The sequence below is a fragment of the Diadema setosum genome, chromosome 11 (genome assembly GCF_964275005.1).
Source record: "Diadema setosum chromosome 11, eeDiaSeto1, whole genome shotgun sequence".
In the NCBI taxonomy this organism is placed as follows: Eukaryota; Metazoa; Echinodermata; class Echinoidea; order Diadematoida; family Diadematidae; genus Diadema; species Diadema setosum.
Window position 1 is genome coordinate 28138306 of NC_092695.1, and position 18142 is coordinate 28156447.

An 18142-nucleotide genomic window follows, 5' to 3' on the forward strand; every position below is an offset into this window, starting at 1 on the left:
CCGAATTCACGAAGGTGGTACAAATGAAACCATGGTTTAAACCATGGACAAAAACCATGGAATGCCAAGTGTCGCATGCGATATTTCGCTACGAAATCAGTCATTTCGTCGATGAAATGATTATTTTGTAAAGAAATGACAACATTTTGTAACTAAATGAACATTTCGTCCACGAAATGATAATTTCATTAACGAAACAGTCATTTTGTCGAAGAAATGACCAATTTCGTAACGAAATATTCTGTTTGACACTTGGCGCTCCATGGTTTTTGTCCATGGTTTAGACCATGGTTTTGTTTGTACCACCTTCGTGAATTCGGGCCTATAAGATCAAAAGCAAATGAATCAAATATATAACAATTGTCAAAGGGAGTCCATGTCTAGAGTCTCAATGCTTTGTTTTCATAAGTGTGTGTGTTTTTTTTTATATATATGTGTCACTTTTTACTTCTTTCCTGCCTCAAGTGTCCAAAACCCAAACAACTAAACCTTACCATGGTTGGCATACATTTTTTCTTGTGCATTATGTTCTTGCAGTTGGACATTACAAAAGTAACTTTCGTATTCAGAGTGAGACTAATTAATAGATTGTTTGTTTATCTCTCCAACAAAATAGTGTCCCAAGCAATTTTGTACAGAAGAAATTTCCTGTTTGAACCAGACAAGTTACAGTGTATGGATAAGAAAAATATTTGTCCATAGTCACAAAGTCTCAAAGCTTCCAACTTCCATTCATCCAATAAGCGGTCATACTGTTACATTTGCCATATGTTTTACATCAAAGTATTATTCAAAACAAAAGTCCCAGCTCATTGTGTACATCAGACACATTTATGAACCAGAATCATGTCTCAGTTACATGTGTTCAGAGGTCCAAATGTGAAATTAACTCCATATCAATGATAAATTAAGGACTTTGTTCACGTCATTAACTTTTGTATACATCACCAATTAAAAAAAAAGGAATTGACTGTATAAAGTTCTTGTAGGGTAATTGTGTCATTTGGGACCATTGTTTGAATTTGAATATGCCTAGTGCATGCCAAGAAGACAAGAAGACCGTGAAGAATTGGATGCAATAAAAGAGACATTGTTATATACAACGGGGTATAGATTAACACCCTGCGTGCCACATTAACCACCTCTGTCCATAGGTTTGTGCGTAAAATGGGTGTACATTTGACTCATTGGCTCAGAAAGGGATAGTAGTTTGTAGTGTGCTATTTATTGTAGTCCTAACCCCTCTCCCCCCCCAAAAAAAAAAAAAATAAAAAAAAAAATAAAAATCTTGATTAAGCTCTGAAATGACATTGAAACAGACATTCTGGAGATAATTCTTGTGGAAAGGCCTAGAGAGTTTGTTGTCCAGACTTTTCTCCTTTTTATGGGGGGGGGGGGGGGGACAAGGGATGGAGGGCTATAAGGAGAGGGATTGGGGAAGGGGCTGTAGGGATGGGGGTGAATTCAGTGCTGGTTTTATGAACCTGGAAGGCATCTTCCAACTGAGTGCAAAGGGACGTGTCCATGTCACATCTACCATGTTAACCATACAGGAACCAAGCTTCCAGAAACGCACAACAAAATCTACCTGTGTCCACGCCCAAACTCACATCACCTAACACTGGTAGTAGCACTTCATCATTGTCATGTGAACACAAAATTATTCTGTTGAATTTATTCCAGGAAATGGTACCATTGTTTATATTTCTTCCATCTGGATATGTATTTCTGTGGATGTTCCTAGCCAAGTGCCTTTTAATGACTTGTCCATTTGCGGACTCCTTGTAGCTCAGGTTTCATAGTTATAGTGTGGGCACTTGTTTCTAACTCTGGCAAGTCTTGAGCAAACTGTGGACAAACTTTCTGCTTTCTGTAGTTAAAGTTTGGTGCAGGAAATCAATTAGTCATGGATCTGTGACTTTTTTTCTAATCTTTGTTCCCCCAATACAGCCCCTCAAAAAAAAACAAAAACAAAAACAAAAAAAAACAGAATAATGTTAAGAAAGCTGATGTTTACTTCTATACAAAAACCAAGTACTGTGTAGAATAAGGAGAAATTTAGATAGTTCATACTCCCTAAGCTCTGTTAATTTTTATCTTTTGACCAATTTGCATATACAATATATGGTTTTAGAATTCTTGCACTTTGCCATATTTTGCCCAATATGAACACGACAAGAACCACTTTCCACCTCAGCATAAAATGAAAAGAATTGATTGCTGCTTTAATCACATTTGCATTGTTTGAAACAACTGAAAACAAAACAACAACTAAAAGCACCTGCAGGACTGAATAAAAGCAAGAGAGCATTTGTACGTTTTCTTTTCCTTTTGTGATTTTGTATTACAGGTTTTCGGGGGGGGGGGGGGCAGTAGGGATGGTTAGTTAAACTCTGTTTTCATAGAGGTTATTTTCCCTAGTCTCCGAGCACTGTCACCCTCCAAATCTCGGCAGTGCTCCCGGTGGCCAAGCGTGCTGAGTTATACATAGCATCATCAAAGTTACATGCCGAATTCATCAAAGTTGCACGGGGTTGAGTGTGAAGCCGCGCTTCGGAAAATTCTGTCACTCATCAGCCTAGCTGCCGCATTGCTCTCAGTCAAGTCGAGAAAGGATTCAGTGCTGGGGCAAACGATACCCAGATCCATGGATGTCTTCTCTCTCTTCCCCCCTCTCCCCCCTTTTTTTGTTTGTCGTTGTAGGATCATTATTTCCCCCAGCCGTGAGCAAAATGTGGGGAAGAATGAAAGAGAGCGATAATGGTGAGACTTATCAATCATTTATGGGGGTTAATAACTCGGCTGAATTTTTCATGGAAAAATATGTAGGTATCTGTGGCAGGACACTGATTTCTTGATCTTGGTGTGTGCATAATTCACGGCTGTCAGAATCAATCTTGATAGCGTGTGCCGGGGAACATTATTTTGCCTCAGATGTCAAGTTTATCAATACTACAAGAATGCTAAGATTCCCCCCCCCCTCCCCCTTCCCTATCTCACTAGCCCCTCCCCCACTGAAAAGAAATAAAATAAACAAGCAAAAAACAAACAAATAAACAACCAAGCCCCCCATCATTTGTAGCTCCTCAAGAACGATAACCAGCCAAGTGAAGTTTCTTCTAGTGTGATGTTTGGGCGTTAATCTTGTTTGATAGCTATTGCAGATCAGTTTGTTTGAGATGATGGGGTGGCCATGAAAATTTTACTTTGCCGAAAGATTGATGGCTGCGTATTGGTGTGAGCACTTTTGAGGAGGGTCCACTACCTCGTTATTTCCTTCCGACTCATCAGCCAGCCATCAGCGAAGGGGCAAGACATTGGGATATCTGCTGCTGACACCACATACCTAAAGTAGGTTCACCTGTGTAAGGAAATGATATACGAGACATTAAATTCCTTATTCCTGCGTTGATATTCATTCAGAGGAAGGGACTTCCTATTTTCTATATATTTGAATGATTTCATTATGAGCAATTCTGTGTTCAATTCCGCCATGTGCGCTCCATGTTTTTCCATGTTTTTTTTTTGTTGTTGTTGTTGTTGTTGTTGTAAGAGTAAGGGTATGACCAATTTTTGTAGATTAGTCTTTAATGCTTTTCTGGGAATGAGCCTGTCAAAACCATTGAAAACAGTATTATAATACTGTTGTCACTGCAGATTTGAAGAGGCTAGCTATGTGAAAATGATTGGAAATAAAGTTCTGAAAGTTAGCTAGCGCTCTTCTTTTTTTTCAGCTGTGTAAGTCATGAAATAATTGACATTACTAGAGCATTGTATTTCACACTTGTGTAGCTTTGTGATGTCGTATGGATAATTGAGAGGTACCAGGGATTTTAGAAATTTACAGTGTGCACATCTTTGTCTGGGAGGAGGGGGTGGTAGGAGGAGGGGGTGGTAGGAGGAGGGGGACGGGTAGAAAGGGTACAAGGGGAAAGGAGAAAGAGGGTAGTGTCATTTGATAGGTTGAGTTTATTAAAACTTAAATGCCAGTCATTGATATTTGCATTATGCAAGAAACATGTGTGCTAGCCAGCTATGGCATAATACGTATGACCTGACCCATGACGGACCCAAGCATTAATGATTTATTAGTGGACCATTGTCAGGTGTCCAGAAATTATCTTGGGGTGTCACTACCAAGCCAGGGTGTGTACAAGTGATTGCCATGCAGCTTTAATTCAACCAGAGTCATGGAGGGGCTCTCGAATGATGATTTTTATGTTGTATGTAGGCTGGATTACCAACATCTCAGATTGCGTTATACATTGTATCTGCCCTCCACTACCCCCCCCCCCCCCATAGTTTGGCAATATATACTATAAAACATGATATTTTAGTGGCATGAAATTTTTGTGAATTAGAGCTGACGGCCTTTTTCACGCCATGAAAGTTTCGCGAAGTGCCTCTGGCATTCAATGCATATAGTGTAGACAAGAGCCTTCGTGTGCCTTTTAATTTCGCGAATCTTGGCTTGCGAAATTCGCGAAATTTAAATGTACGCGAACATTCCTCATTTTACAGTAGTGAAGGCATTGATCATGAGCTTTTTTCATGCATTTGTGCCTCGGAGAAGAATTTGATTTTCTGTCAAAGAATATTTGGTTTTGCATAAAGCATTGTAGTTCCATAAAGAAAAGAAGAGTTGTAGCCAAACGAAACCATATTCCTATCAGTCATGAAAATCCTGACGTGTGACCTGATTATTCACGAGTGAGTGATGCACATGAAAATATTGATCATGTGGGAATCAAACCAGCAATGTGTGAATGACCCATATTTCTCTACCTGCCATAGCCTGGAAAATATTTCTTTTTGCTGCGCATAGGTCATTTAAATTCAGCAAGGCACCCCTTTATTCCGTTTGCAAAATAGTAAACTTATTGTCCAACCACAGAAGTATGCTGCATTATATATTCACAGCATGTAATGTGTTTCCTGACATTGCTGTCTCCTCCTGGAGGCGATGTAATTCGCCCCTACGAGCACTACGTGTGTATCAGTTCATGAAATTGAGTCGTCGATTGAGAAGCTACTACCTTGAGAGCCGAGCCGCGGCCATGATTGGATTGCGACCTGCCGAGCTGCGCACGTGTAAAACATGCAATCAATTAAATTGTATCTGTGTTGGCGGCATCCGGGTCGCATGACAAATAAATACCGTGCAGGATTAGGCGGTGATGATTTCAATTCGAAAAAGTAGCAACATGCATGTACCTCCGTCACGTAATATCGTGCCAACCCTCTGCTTTGAATGTCATTGTGAGTGAGGTTCATGATGCATATACTAGCCCTAAAGAGCAAGTATCCATCTATTTAAAGTAGAAAGTTACCGTTAATTGCCAATCTGAATTTGTCGTTTTAGGCATTTACGATCATGCTTGACCTGGTTATGAAAGTGTGTCAATTTTTATCGATTAATGAAATCATCTGGTTGCCAATTTCCAATGTTCTGTCCTTTGAGTTACGTGTTTGATTACGTGCCTCATAAACTCACAGACAGCCAGTCTCCCCTGGGCATGTGTGATATAATCAGAGTAATTAATGCAGAATCTATAGAGTTTTAATCATGATAACAGCTTATGGCAGCAAAGTGCCATAAATGCAAACCATGAATCATAAATGCACATGGGTTTTCTTTGTTTATGCCATTTTGTTTCGAAGAGTGCCCCAGAAGTGATACTGATGGTCATCAGGTTAATGATAGTAGTTGTAGAAGTAGAAGTAGAAACAGCATCAGGAGCAGTAGAAGTGGGAGTTGCAGCAACAGTCATTGTAACAACTACTGTAAAAGTGGATATTTTCGCGTGACTAATTTTTCGCGCTTGGCCGGACCGGAAGAGTTTCGCATGTTTTTAATTCCGCGGAATCAAGACATCACGCACAGGCACATATGGCAAGCAAAAATATTCGCGTGCTTTTATTTTCGCGCTTGTTTCTGGTTGCGCGAAATGCGCGAAAATTTGAACACCGCGAAAATTTCCACTTTTACAGTACATGTAATGGTATTCTTTTTAAACTCAATTCTTTGATGATTTACAAGAAACTGTTTAGTTTTGTGTGTGTGTGTGTGTTTAACATAATTGACACTGCTCATTCTCCTTACCATGTTTGAGTATAACTCTGAACAATAGTGATGTGACTTTGAGGCATCATAAAGTTTCATCTAACTTTCAATAATCAAAATTTGTCTTAGTGCATTCTAGAAAATCCCCCCATGTTTCTCACCCTGAAAAATTGCAACAGACTATGACACAGATCAGTCCCTTTTTGTCATGCAAATAAATGTACATACATGTAATCATATTAACGTAGTGAATTGAAAGGTACATTATATTCCACATGCTCACAGTGGACACCGAAGCTCATTATATGCAGTAAACACACTGACATACAAACCCACATACGTTGTTACAGTACCCATAATTCAAAGCACCCATGCTTCAAACTCCCCTCCTCCTCAACTCCAGTAAATAGCTCATCACATTTTCTCATTTCCACCCGTATTCAACACCTGCAGGAAAAGAAGCATTCAGAATATGATTTATTATGTTCATATGTTGGGAAAGGCGTTTCTTAATGACTTTGTTTAAATACATATGTAGTTTGATGTGCATGTACGTTATGCATTTGCATTTCCACCCCCCTGTATGTTCGTATAATTTGTATTTCATTCTTATTTTTATGTTGTGTGATTATTGTAGGTGAAATAATTTATGTGATATTGGAAGTAAGATTAGATTTGAATTAGATTGAAATTAATTTATGACTATTTCATTTTGCAGGTTAATAACAAGGAGAATATATCAAAGACATTTTGTCTATCATAGCAATTTCATATAATCAGAATTAAACTAGCATGATATACATTCTTCAGACAATTGATCAATTGATGTAGATATGACATTTGAAATGTAATGCTTCAAAAGCTGCAAAGTTTGAAAAGATTAATTTCCTCATTGTTGGAATAGAAAGTTGTTGTTGGAATACAAAGTGACTTAAAATAAGTACTCATTATTTGATGACGTATACTGTGTGTTTCTGTGTGCACTGATTTGTCGTGACTTTCAAATTTCTTTTTGCAGATGGGGTCATCCTCATCAGTCCCTTTCAGCTCCATTATATCACAGCTGTCTATGACTGTAGTGGTTCCGGTCATCGTAGGACAGGTAGGCTTCAAAAGCTGAAATCTTCTCAATCCATGTCTAAGATATCCTTTGTAATGTTGTGTTTGTAAAATTTGCAGAAGTTTTTGGCCATATATTCTTTTCTGATATGATTATGTTTTGATATTTCCATTAAAAGTGATGATAGGACAAGAATACCAGCTGTGTTTGTAATATTTGCAAAAGATTTTGGCCATATATTCTTTTCTGATATGATTATGTTTTGATATTTCCATTAAAAGTGATGATAGGACAAGAATACCAGCTGCACTGGGACATTTTAACCCATTGAGGACGAGTCCCGAGTAGACTCGGGCAAGCGTCTGTGGGAAATGCGTGTTGTAGCAAAATCAAACCGTCCTCACCGGGTTAAGTAAGAGCAGAGAAGATCATGAAGACAAGGATTAGAGCTAGACTGTGCTTGTTAGAAACTAGTTACTTAGCTTCTGTCTGTTTGAGGCAAGGTTGAATCAACTTTTTCTATCTATGATCTATTTTTCACATTACATGGTTTTAGAAATAGGGTTTCTCTTTCTCGTGTGTTCTGCAGATGGCTGGGAAGAATTCTCGAGGAATGTGGATTTTTAACAGAAAGCATTGTTGAAGTGGATGTGTTTTTCTGTCTCATTTGTTGCAGATTGCGAGGAGATACATAAAAGACTGGTTAGAGCGGACCAAGCCACCGTTTGGTCAGATAGGCAAAGCCGTCCTGCTGCTTATCATTTATTCCACCTTCTGTGATACATTCTCCAACCCTTCCCTGCAGATAAACCATTACAGCCTTATAGCTATAGCCATCATAGGTAAGGAGATGTTATACATGCTACCTAAGGAACCCCCCCCCCAAAAAAAAAAAAAAAAAGATAAATAAATGAATGAATAAAAAATATGTAGCTCCTCCCCCAGTATTGTACTGGGGAAGTTACCCCGGTACACTGAACAAAATGCTCCCCACGGGCAACTTTAATTTGTGAGTTTGATTTCTGTTTCTTCAAATTTACCATAGTGGAATATCATGACAACAAATACGATCAGCTACAGGGAAGGGGAGAGGAAATCGTGTCAGATTGGGAGAGAAGAAACGGTCAGATCTTTGCTGGAAGCCAAACAGGTGGCTCTGTATGAATTTGATTTGGTTCTGCATTTAATTGTATCCCCAGCAGGAAAGTTTGATGATCTTAAAGTTAGAAACAGACCATTTATCCGTATATCTTTATCTGTTTGTTATATAATTTATCTGTGCATGAAATATTGTCCCATTGTATGACAGAATTCATTTCATTCACATGGCTTTTCTGCTCTCGCTGGCAAAGCCCAGGGAGTCAAACTTGTCTTTAACAAGAGCAATGTCCATGGGGAAGCTGTCAATTGTAAGATTCACAGAAACTCGAATAGCCTATGGGGGTTCTTGTCCCTAGAAGAAAGAAGTGCCACAGTGATTGGACCTGTCCCTCTTATCTTCACCTCTTCCTCCGTACAGTCCTTCTTCTTCAGATGTCACTCCTACTAGCGACGTTCCTGCTCTCCAGGATGGCACTCTTTGGCTTCACCCCGGCCGATACTGTGGCCATCATGTTCTGCTCAACCCATAAATCATTGACGCTGGGTAAGTGATTTTGCATCAAATGACCCAGTGCATTTTGCATGAGAGCTGCGCCGTCGTCTTCGAGCGGCGTGCTTTAATCCGGGCGCGGGCCCAGCACCAGCGGTGAATGATATTCCCCTGGTGGCGCTGTGTTGATAATGTGTCGCTGGCTCAATGTCGCACCCGTTAAAATTGCATTAATGGGAATAATATAGCGCGAGTTGAGCGATCTCTGTGAAGAGACTCACTCGCGACATCTAGTGGCGAGGTTCCCACAAGGTTGTAAAGCTTAACCACCTTTTGTATTGATAAGCGGGGCAAATACGGAGGAATTCGGAAGCTGGATGCATTTCCCAAACTTTTCGTGTCTCTTTGAAAGCAAGCCATTTCACAGGTTTCTAGCACACATCAGTATTCAAAGAAGTAGAAAGCAATTGCCTATTGATGTACCATTCCTGTCTAGAGTTAGAAATAGACCCCTTTTAATCGCATTTTGATAGTGCTCTCGGTTTGAAGTATTATTGCCTTTGCTTTGCATGATGGCAGATACTGTTCTTACAGAGGCTACTTAAAGGTGCCTTTACCACTCAGATTAATAAGCCCCCCCCCCCCCCCCAAAAAAAAAGGGGGGGGGTAAGAATAGAGATTTTGCTGTATTTCTCATTGCAATGTTTGAGGAAGATTGATGTCAAAGTTGCCCTGTACTCTCAATAATAAGAAGAGGAGGTAACACTTTCATGAAATTTGGAAGTGTGCCAATAAAGGCTACAGCTTTAAAGGCATCATCTATTCACATGTTTGATTTTTACAAATCATGAAAAAACCTAAACTGCAATGTTCACAATGCTATCTGTGTATTGGTAGCTTTTTTTCTTCTTCTTTTTTAAGAAGAAGTTAATTTTAAAACAAAGTTAATGTTAGAACAAAGCATTTTTGATCCAGTTTAACAAGACCACATTGATATTGTTCTTAAACATCTGGAGAGTGATAGCATAATTTTCAAATACTTTATTGTTTCCTTGTTTGAACACTATAGAGTTCAGTTGGCAAAGTTTAAAGTTGAGTGGCTGCAATGTTAAATAATGACTTGAAGCACTTTGGGTCTGTCCATTATAGAGATATACATGGAGTATGGGATAAACTTGAAGTCTTATAATTTAGTATCATTCGATGTTCAAGGTAAGCCTCAACAGTGGTTAAAACGCCATTATACTTAATGAGGCCCTGCCTCATAGCATATCAAGGAGTATGTAGTGCACAAGAATCGAAGTAGGTTTGGTATGAAACAACAAGCTGACTGAGAAAGAATAGAACAAAAAGCTGTAGTTATTGAGTATTAGTCATGTTGGTAAGTAGAAACATTGTATAAAATATAGAGTATAAACCCATGAGAAATGTTTAAGAAATTTTATTTATAAATGTAATCCTTGTATAAAATGTATAAGAATTACACACAACAGAAATTCAAGTCAAGAACTATGTGTAATAAATCACATATGTACATATCATGTACCTTATCCAATGTCCATTATATATAAGTCACCCTCCAAATGTTCTTTTTTGGGGAAACTTTTCTTGTTGTAAATACTGCAGTATTCATTCACGTGTTAATTCACACAAGTCTGTGGTTGTTGATCACCAGGTATACCCATGCTGAAGATCGTATTCGCTGGCTACGACCACCTCTCCATCCTGTCCATTCCCCTCCTCGTCTACCACCCGACTCAAATCCTCCTTGGTGGCGTCCTGGTCGACTACGTCCGGAACTGGATGCTCTCCGCTGAAAAGTCCAAGTAAGAGTAACTACCCCCCACCCTTTCATCCCTCCCTCTTCCCTGCACCCCTTGCAAAGGAATGACAGAAAGAGAGAAAGAAAGAGAAAGGAGGGCCAGTTAGTATGCAAATACCAGATAGCAAACCTCACTCCCAGAAAGCTAGGTTACAAGACCTGCTCACTCTTTTGTCAAAACTGAGAGCAGTGGAAAGAGCCAAATTAAGAGATATCACCATTCCGACTCTTTGCTGTCCCCATTGTTCAAATGAAAGTGAAATACAAACAGGAGAAAGGATCCAATGAATCTACAAAGAATTTGGAAAATCAAGCCAAATAGGTGAAGTATCAAAGATTAGTCTCCTGCCAAATGACAAATGAATGCACAATTTAAAGGGATGGTATAGTTTTGGTTGAGATGGGGGATTCAGGTATTTAACATTTTGTGAGATAATGAGAAACCTCTTATGAAATGTGAAAGAGCATGCAATTCTTACAGGAATTCAGAGTTAATTTGCTGAAAATCAGTTTTGAAATGGCTGAGATATCCAGAAACAAACTAAAACAAAGTGACCCTAATAAAAGTTGGGTCCCATCTTTTAGTAGTACCTCTCTGTTTTGGGATATGTCAGCCATTTCAAACCCAATTTCCATCAAATTAACTTTGAATTATTACTCTTAGCATTGTGTGCTCTTTCATATTTCATAAGAGGTTTCTCATTATCTCACTAAAAAATGTTGGAAACCTGAAGTTAGGTCTCAACCAAAACTATACAATCCATTTAAAGTAAAATACAGAAAGAAGGAGAAAGATCCAATAGATCTATGAAGAATTTGAAATATGGAGTCAAATGCATGAAGTATCAAAGATTAGTCTCTGCCCCCTTTCAGCCTTTTGTTAGTCATAACTGATGTCAAAGGACAATGGCAAATGAATGCACAATTGAAAGACATGCCAAAGCTTGGGTGCTACCTTCATTTTTTGTTTAAAATGACTCCTTATTATTAAATTTGCTTGGCAGTTCACGTAGAGAGGTAGAGTGTTGCTGCAAAACTGAAAAGAGCTTGTGAGTCATAAAGAATAACAAAAAACTTCATCATTCTTGCTACACAGGCTGATCATGAGCTCTCACTTCAATCATTGCTTATCGTGTTGTGATATGCATATATGGCACCTTCACATTTCAGGTATATCCAAATATGACTAGTGACACCAGCAGTCGATAAATGAGATAGATCAATGATAGTTTTTTTAAAAGGTGAAGGTATGATTTCCTACAATTAAAAAACCTCAAGTACTTATACCCCGTTTCAGTCACCTCCATGTGAAGGCTCACAGACTTTGTGCCTGGAAAATTCTTTTAATACTGTGTTTGCTTTCGTGTTGGTGATAGAGCACCAGTCTTGTGCAATCATTGGTGTAAGATGCTACAAAGAAATCAATTTCAGTTATCAAGAATTCAAAGATGGTATTGATATGAATAATGCCATTATTGAGTGTTTGAAATGTTTTTACTGAGTGTATTTTAAACTATCAATGTTTTAACCAAGGTGAGAAAGGCGCACTGAACCTAACTTTAACAGGGGAAAAAGCTTTTCAGTGGTTTCTCTTGTGTGGTTTTACCAATTTCCAGTGTTATATACCTTTGTGAATGGACGGGCTTGTCAGAAAATAAAGTTGTATTTCTCTTTTGTATTTCATTTGAACTTCCTGATTATTTCATTTCAATTAGTTTCCTGTTTATTTGTTTTGTTAAACAGTGACATTTCCTTTCATCTTCACCCATTGTGTGTAATTTTGTGAACTTATCTCTGCTCATTTGCATTGCTCTGCCCAGTATATTACAGTTAGCTTAAAAAAAACAAACAAACAAACAAACAAACAAAAAACAACAGATTGTTACCTGTCTTCAGAAAAATCAGCATTTGTAGGGAAAACATGGTAGGTACAGTATGTACAGTCCAGTCCGGACTTTCGTGCAGCTTAATACACCTTTGCCGTGTTGCCTCTATACAGGTTGACTGGCAGTCAGGTTGACAATTTGACTAGAGACACGAAGTATGAGTATAAAGTAACTTATTAATGTTTGGGATATGGTGAAGCTTAACACAATGTTATTATGAAACACCGATGCACTAACAGATGTTATATTCTCTATTAAAAACCAGTAAATCTGTTTGTTTACCGAGCATGGATGTCTTTAAATGCCCACGCCCACAAATCCATTCCAGAATATTTGGGGAATGTAGTATAGTAAATGATTGGATAATTTGTTGTCATTAAAGATGCCTGTTGACTATGGTTACTGTAAAACCAGAAATGTTCGCATGCATTTTAATTTTATGAATTTCGCAGGAGTCATGATTTATAAAAAAATTAATATGCACACAAAAGCTCTTGTCTACACTGCATTGGATGCCAGAGGCAATTCGTGAGAATTTCATGCCACAAAAAAAGTTGTCGCCTTCACTTCACGAAAATTTCATGCCGTGAACATTTCGTGCTTTACAGTAGTTTGTCTGCACTTGCCTAAATAGTATCATTAAAACACAATACTGTTTGTCCCCCCCCCCCCCAAAAAAAAAAGAAAATTGCAGTTGGACTTTCTGCGACGATAACTTTGAAAATAGTGAATCAATTATAATGCAATTTCAAGGTATGAAACTACAACTTATAGCCGACATCTTACAGAAAACCCCATCTAATTTGCTTCAGTGATCACAGAGAAACAGGGATCCTTGTTTAGCATGTCAAGAATCCCTTTCCTCCAAGTGTAGTCCATTGTGTTAAATGGATGCCAAAGAGCTTCTAAGTGCTCCCTAAACTTGGAAGAAACGGACCCATGATGTACTTTACAATGATCCACATTTATCTGCAACTGTTTGACCAAATTGAATGGGGTTTTCTGCAAGATGTAGGTAAGAAGTTATATTTTCATACCCTGAAATAGTATTAAGATTGTTTAATCATTTTGAAAGTTATCAATGTAAAATCCGATTCTCGTTGTTGTGGGGTTTTTTTGAGGGGGACATACTGTACAGGCACTCGAGTCAATCATAATCTAGATTATCAAGTAGCTCACATTTCAGAGCAGAGGGGAAAATATATGTATGAGCATTCATGCTTTTTGCAGTAATTTCCAAGAAACAAATGGGTGAAGATGTGTCACTGAGACAGAGAACAGCATTTTTCTTCTCATTCTTTGATTATTTGTTGCTGTTTTATTCTCTTTCAATCATTAACTCTCACTATTTTCTCTCTAATAGACACCAGATGACATCAATCTAACAATCATTCCTAGAGGCCTTCCTTTGTGCTTTCACATGTCTCTGATCATATATATACGATGTGGGGTAGGTGGCATTTTACTTATTTCTTCGCTATCTAAGTAGAAATATTCTTAGTGTTTGTCTCTACTGATTCATTTTACTCCACCCACATACTACCCTCTTCCCATCATAGAAAGTTCTTCCCTATATGCAAAATGTCACTAGTAATCTCGAAATGTTGGGACCCTTGTATACTTTACATGTTTTGTTTTCATGTATCAATACCCTTGATGGGTAATATGTACATACGTTATTGGAGAACTGTTCAGAAGATCTGGTTTTTATTCAAGAAAATCGTGCCATCCATTTGTAAAATTTCCCGTCTATACTTTCTTTAGTTTGAAAGATGCTAGAAGATTTAGTCAGTAAGAGTTGAGATGTTGTCTCGTTTTGATTGTAGTTTTCATGTTTTGGGCCCGTAAATGGAGGAGGTGCTTGATTCAATTGGTAATTGGAATGAGGGTTAAAACTCATACTGAATCAATTAGGTTTTAACAATTTTTTCCCAAAAAAAATCAACATGTATATCAAATGACTTAATTATATGCAGTCATTTGAAAGGGATATGTATGGTCCATAACCCCCTTATTTCAGGTTGGGAGTTCACCCAAATTTTCTGTTGGCCAATTTATGAAGGGTATTTAATGCAGGTACTGAAAACATATCAGAACTCTTACAAACGTAACCCCATGCATGAACTTTATATTCCTTCATCCATTTCATTTCTTGTTCCTTTTTATCAGTGCTTGTAAAAAAGTAATATAAATGGGAAGTTTAGCTTCGACCTCTGACCTCCAGTCCAAATAGACCTGGACTGGTGTAAATTTCCTGTCTGAATGTTACATAATGCAACGGGAAAACAAGCTACTCCATGTCCATGGGATATGATAGATACATGTATGCAGAGGATATAGCACCAATCCACCATGGGTAATTCACCATGGGTATATCCAACCCTTTATGTGCCTGGTATAATTCCCCCAAACTCTACCAAATTCTTGGTATCGCCAACGCGCAGAAAACTTCTGGGTATGCTAAAAAGCCCTGTCACAGATGCACTGTGGGATTCTTTGGTGCCACCGACGCCTCTGGTTGTCTTGCGCGTGTCTTAGTTCTCATGCCATTTAATGCAATTTTTGTCTGCTTTTCTTTCGTTGCTGCTTTTTTCCTTCAATTCAAATTCATCTAAAAGAGATTTTAATTTGTAAATTTTACTGATTTTCGGTCATGGGAACCATGGCTCGCTACTGCAAGGCTTCAGTGTGCTGGTCACATAATGGAAAGCGAAGAAATCTTCAACAAAGAATACCCCTGGATAAAGATGGAACGTGACTTAATTGCATCGGCAGCCAAAACCGGGGCAAGTTTGTCCCCTGAGCTATCCCATAATGCATCTAAAACACTGCCCTACATACGGCACCTAGGTATTGGCGATACCGAGAATTGTAGTTAGCCAGCCCACTCAGGCATAACAATGTGCCTCAGTCCATCTTGGAGGCCATGGTGACACGAATGGGATTGTAAGGGGAATTAGGTAATCGCTAGTTAGTAACAGCTATAGTACTAGATATTTTGATGAAAAAAGCACTCCAGTGGGCTTTAGCAGGGTAAGGGTTAAACTTGTAATAGTGTTTGAATGTGTACATAGAAGTGATAGGAGCACTGCATATATTGTGAGCAATGCATTTTTTTGGATGAGTATTTTCCTATGACATCAGTATCTTAATTTCCTCTTTCAGAATTGATGTTTTAGTTCTCATGCTGCTTTTCAATTTATTATGCATCCTCTTTTGCTCACTTTCATTTGTAATCATACATTTCATTGAATTTCATTTCTGCCTGCATGTAATTTAATATTATTATGTGTTCATTCATCTATTCATTTGCTTATAAGTTCCCTTTGCCATTCATATTACACTCAATCTGCAACTTGTAATAGGCTAAATCATTTATTTTCATTTCACAGCAGGCAGTGTAACTGTTTTAATGGTCTCCATATCATCATGTGTTCAGGACATGCGAGATTTTACTGTTTCAGCCATGTCGCTAGAACCCCACTGCTCACACACCAGTGAATGTACATGTTCCAACAATAGGTGGCGCTATTTCACTTCTAATTGCTCCACAGTATATGATCAAGGAGCTATTGATGCATTGAAATACAGTGGTGCATCAGTGTTTTGCTTCTAATAAAGCGAAGTCACCCAATAAATACTCAACTCAAGAATAAGTTGTGTGTATGTGTGTGTGTGTGTGTATATGTGTGAGTCAGTGTGTATATTTAATATTATGGATTGTGTATATAAATGTATTTTGCATAGGTTTTTGTAGAAATATCACCAACATATTTTGTTTGATACACAACATAATCGACATTGTGGTCTGTTAATATATGGAACATTGCCTAGAATTACCAAATGTTTAGTTTTGCATGTTTCTAAATGACAACATACACAAACATATAAAACAAATCATTAACCTCATCAAGGGATGACTGTATAAAGATTATTTGAAACAGCATCCGTGTTCACAATAACAATGCATGTTTTATTAGTACAACATGTAACTCATATCAGTGTTCTTATGCATGAAATATAGAACTGTAAAAAAAAATTAAAACTGAGTATAGGAGTCATATTAACATGCCTGGTTTATAGCCAGTGCAGTATTTGGTTGTTCATTGTTCATGTAAGGCATTGAGTTTGTGATTCAAGAAGAGACCTATCAAGGGAATTAAAGATGATTTGATTTGCCATAGTTCTCATTTAGAATGGCGTAAGAATATTCATTGCTCATTCCACATTTTGCCACTGTAAGTTGGACTGAGAAACCTAATAAACCATGTGATGACTCGATTTTTGTCTTAACTGATCTCTCGTACAACATGCATGCAACTTAAGTTCAGATAACAAGTTTCAAAGTTTACAACTACATACATCATCTATTGTTGACTACATTGTGGTTCACAGCAAGCAAGCAATCAGTTTTTGTTGTATATGTTTTGTCTCTTTCATAAGGAAGTCTATATGACAACATCTTTGATGCAAATTCTATCTTTTGAAAAAAACAAATATATATATATAGATAGATATATGAAGAAATCTTGCTAGTATAGAACTTTGCCAGAGCTTTTACTGATTGTACTTTTATGTGTGTGTATATCTGTTTATTTTGTGATTTTTATTTTGTATGTTTCTTTCCTTTGTAGGGACAAAGAAGAAAGTAATCTTGACAACGTAACATTAGCTGAGTGAGTGGCAACGACTGGGCTGCACATCATGAAAAGAGCCCATGGTGCAGTATGGAACACACAGGCTGATCTTCCAGATGTCTTTATATTACTACAAGCATACAGTATTTATTGACTAATGTAGCGACAGCTGTCTTCACTTTAGTTGCCTGCTGTAAAAGTAGAAATTTTTGCAGTGTGGAAATGTTTTAACACATTTCACAGAAAACCAGAAAATAGTGGGAAAATATAAGCATGCAAATATATTTGTTTGTTTTATATGTAAAACACCGTTTAGTGTTTTGATTCCGCTTGAATTAAAAAAAAAAAGGAAACTTATCTTACTTGGCTGAGAAAGAAAAAATGATCATGCAAAAATTTTCACTTTTACAGTGTATTTCTTTCAAAGGAGGCATCTAGTTAAAACCAATACCACATTTTTGTTTTCCTTTTCAGAACTATTCTTTGTGTGTGTTTATACTTGTACTATAAAAGCTGTTGTTTTCGCATTCAGATATTTTTGTGAATGAGGAGGTCACAGACACTTTCACAAGATGTTCTTTTTTAAAAATTTTTTGCTCGACACCAAGGCTGTCGTAAATGCACTAATGCCTGTCCGTTCACAATATCTATGCGTGTTGTTAAAATTTGCAGCGCAGCAGTGATTTGCGAAATTCACAAAAATCAAATGCTTGTGAAAATAACAGCTTTTAGGTGATATACAATAAGTTAATGTTGTGGTTGTTGTTACTTTTCAGTCTGCATTCAAATATATTCTTCTCTCTCTCTTCTAACTGAGTAAGCACTTCAGTCAGATTTACATGTCTAAAAACAAGAAAAACTCATCTGACAATTTCAATTCTGTGGTAGCATATATTGTCTCTTGATTTGCTGAGGTGCTTGCATTTTATATTTTCTGTCTTATGGCAGCTTGGGGTAGAAAGAAATGATTTCATGGATTTTTTCGTGTATAAGTGAGGCTTTTTATACAAATTTGAAGAAACATTCTCTGTGTTCATATTTTCTTTTCAAAACTGACAGATGCTCTAATAGTCATATGTTTC

At 37.6% G+C, this 18142-nt stretch overlaps 1 protein-coding gene across 1 annotated transcript in view; it reads left to right on the plus strand.

The window, feature by feature from the left end:
* LOC140234818 (sodium/bile acid cotransporter 7-B-like) overlaps window positions 1-17162 on the plus strand; it is a 55258-nt gene extending 38096 nt beyond the window's left edge. The window contains exons 7-12 of the mRNA XM_072314856.1: window positions 7083-7166; window positions 7801-7966; window positions 8644-8769; window positions 10391-10541; window positions 13787-13873; window positions 17058-17162. Coding sequence (XP_072170957.1) covers window positions 7083-7166; window positions 7801-7966; window positions 8644-8769; window positions 10391-10541; window positions 13787-13808 — 549 coding nt within the window. The 3' untranslated portion in view covers window positions 13809-13873; window positions 17058-17162. The remainder of the gene's footprint in view (window positions 1-7082; window positions 7167-7800; window positions 7967-8643; window positions 8770-10390; window positions 10542-13786; window positions 13874-17057) is intronic.
* Window positions 17163-18142: the final 980 nt, after the last annotated feature.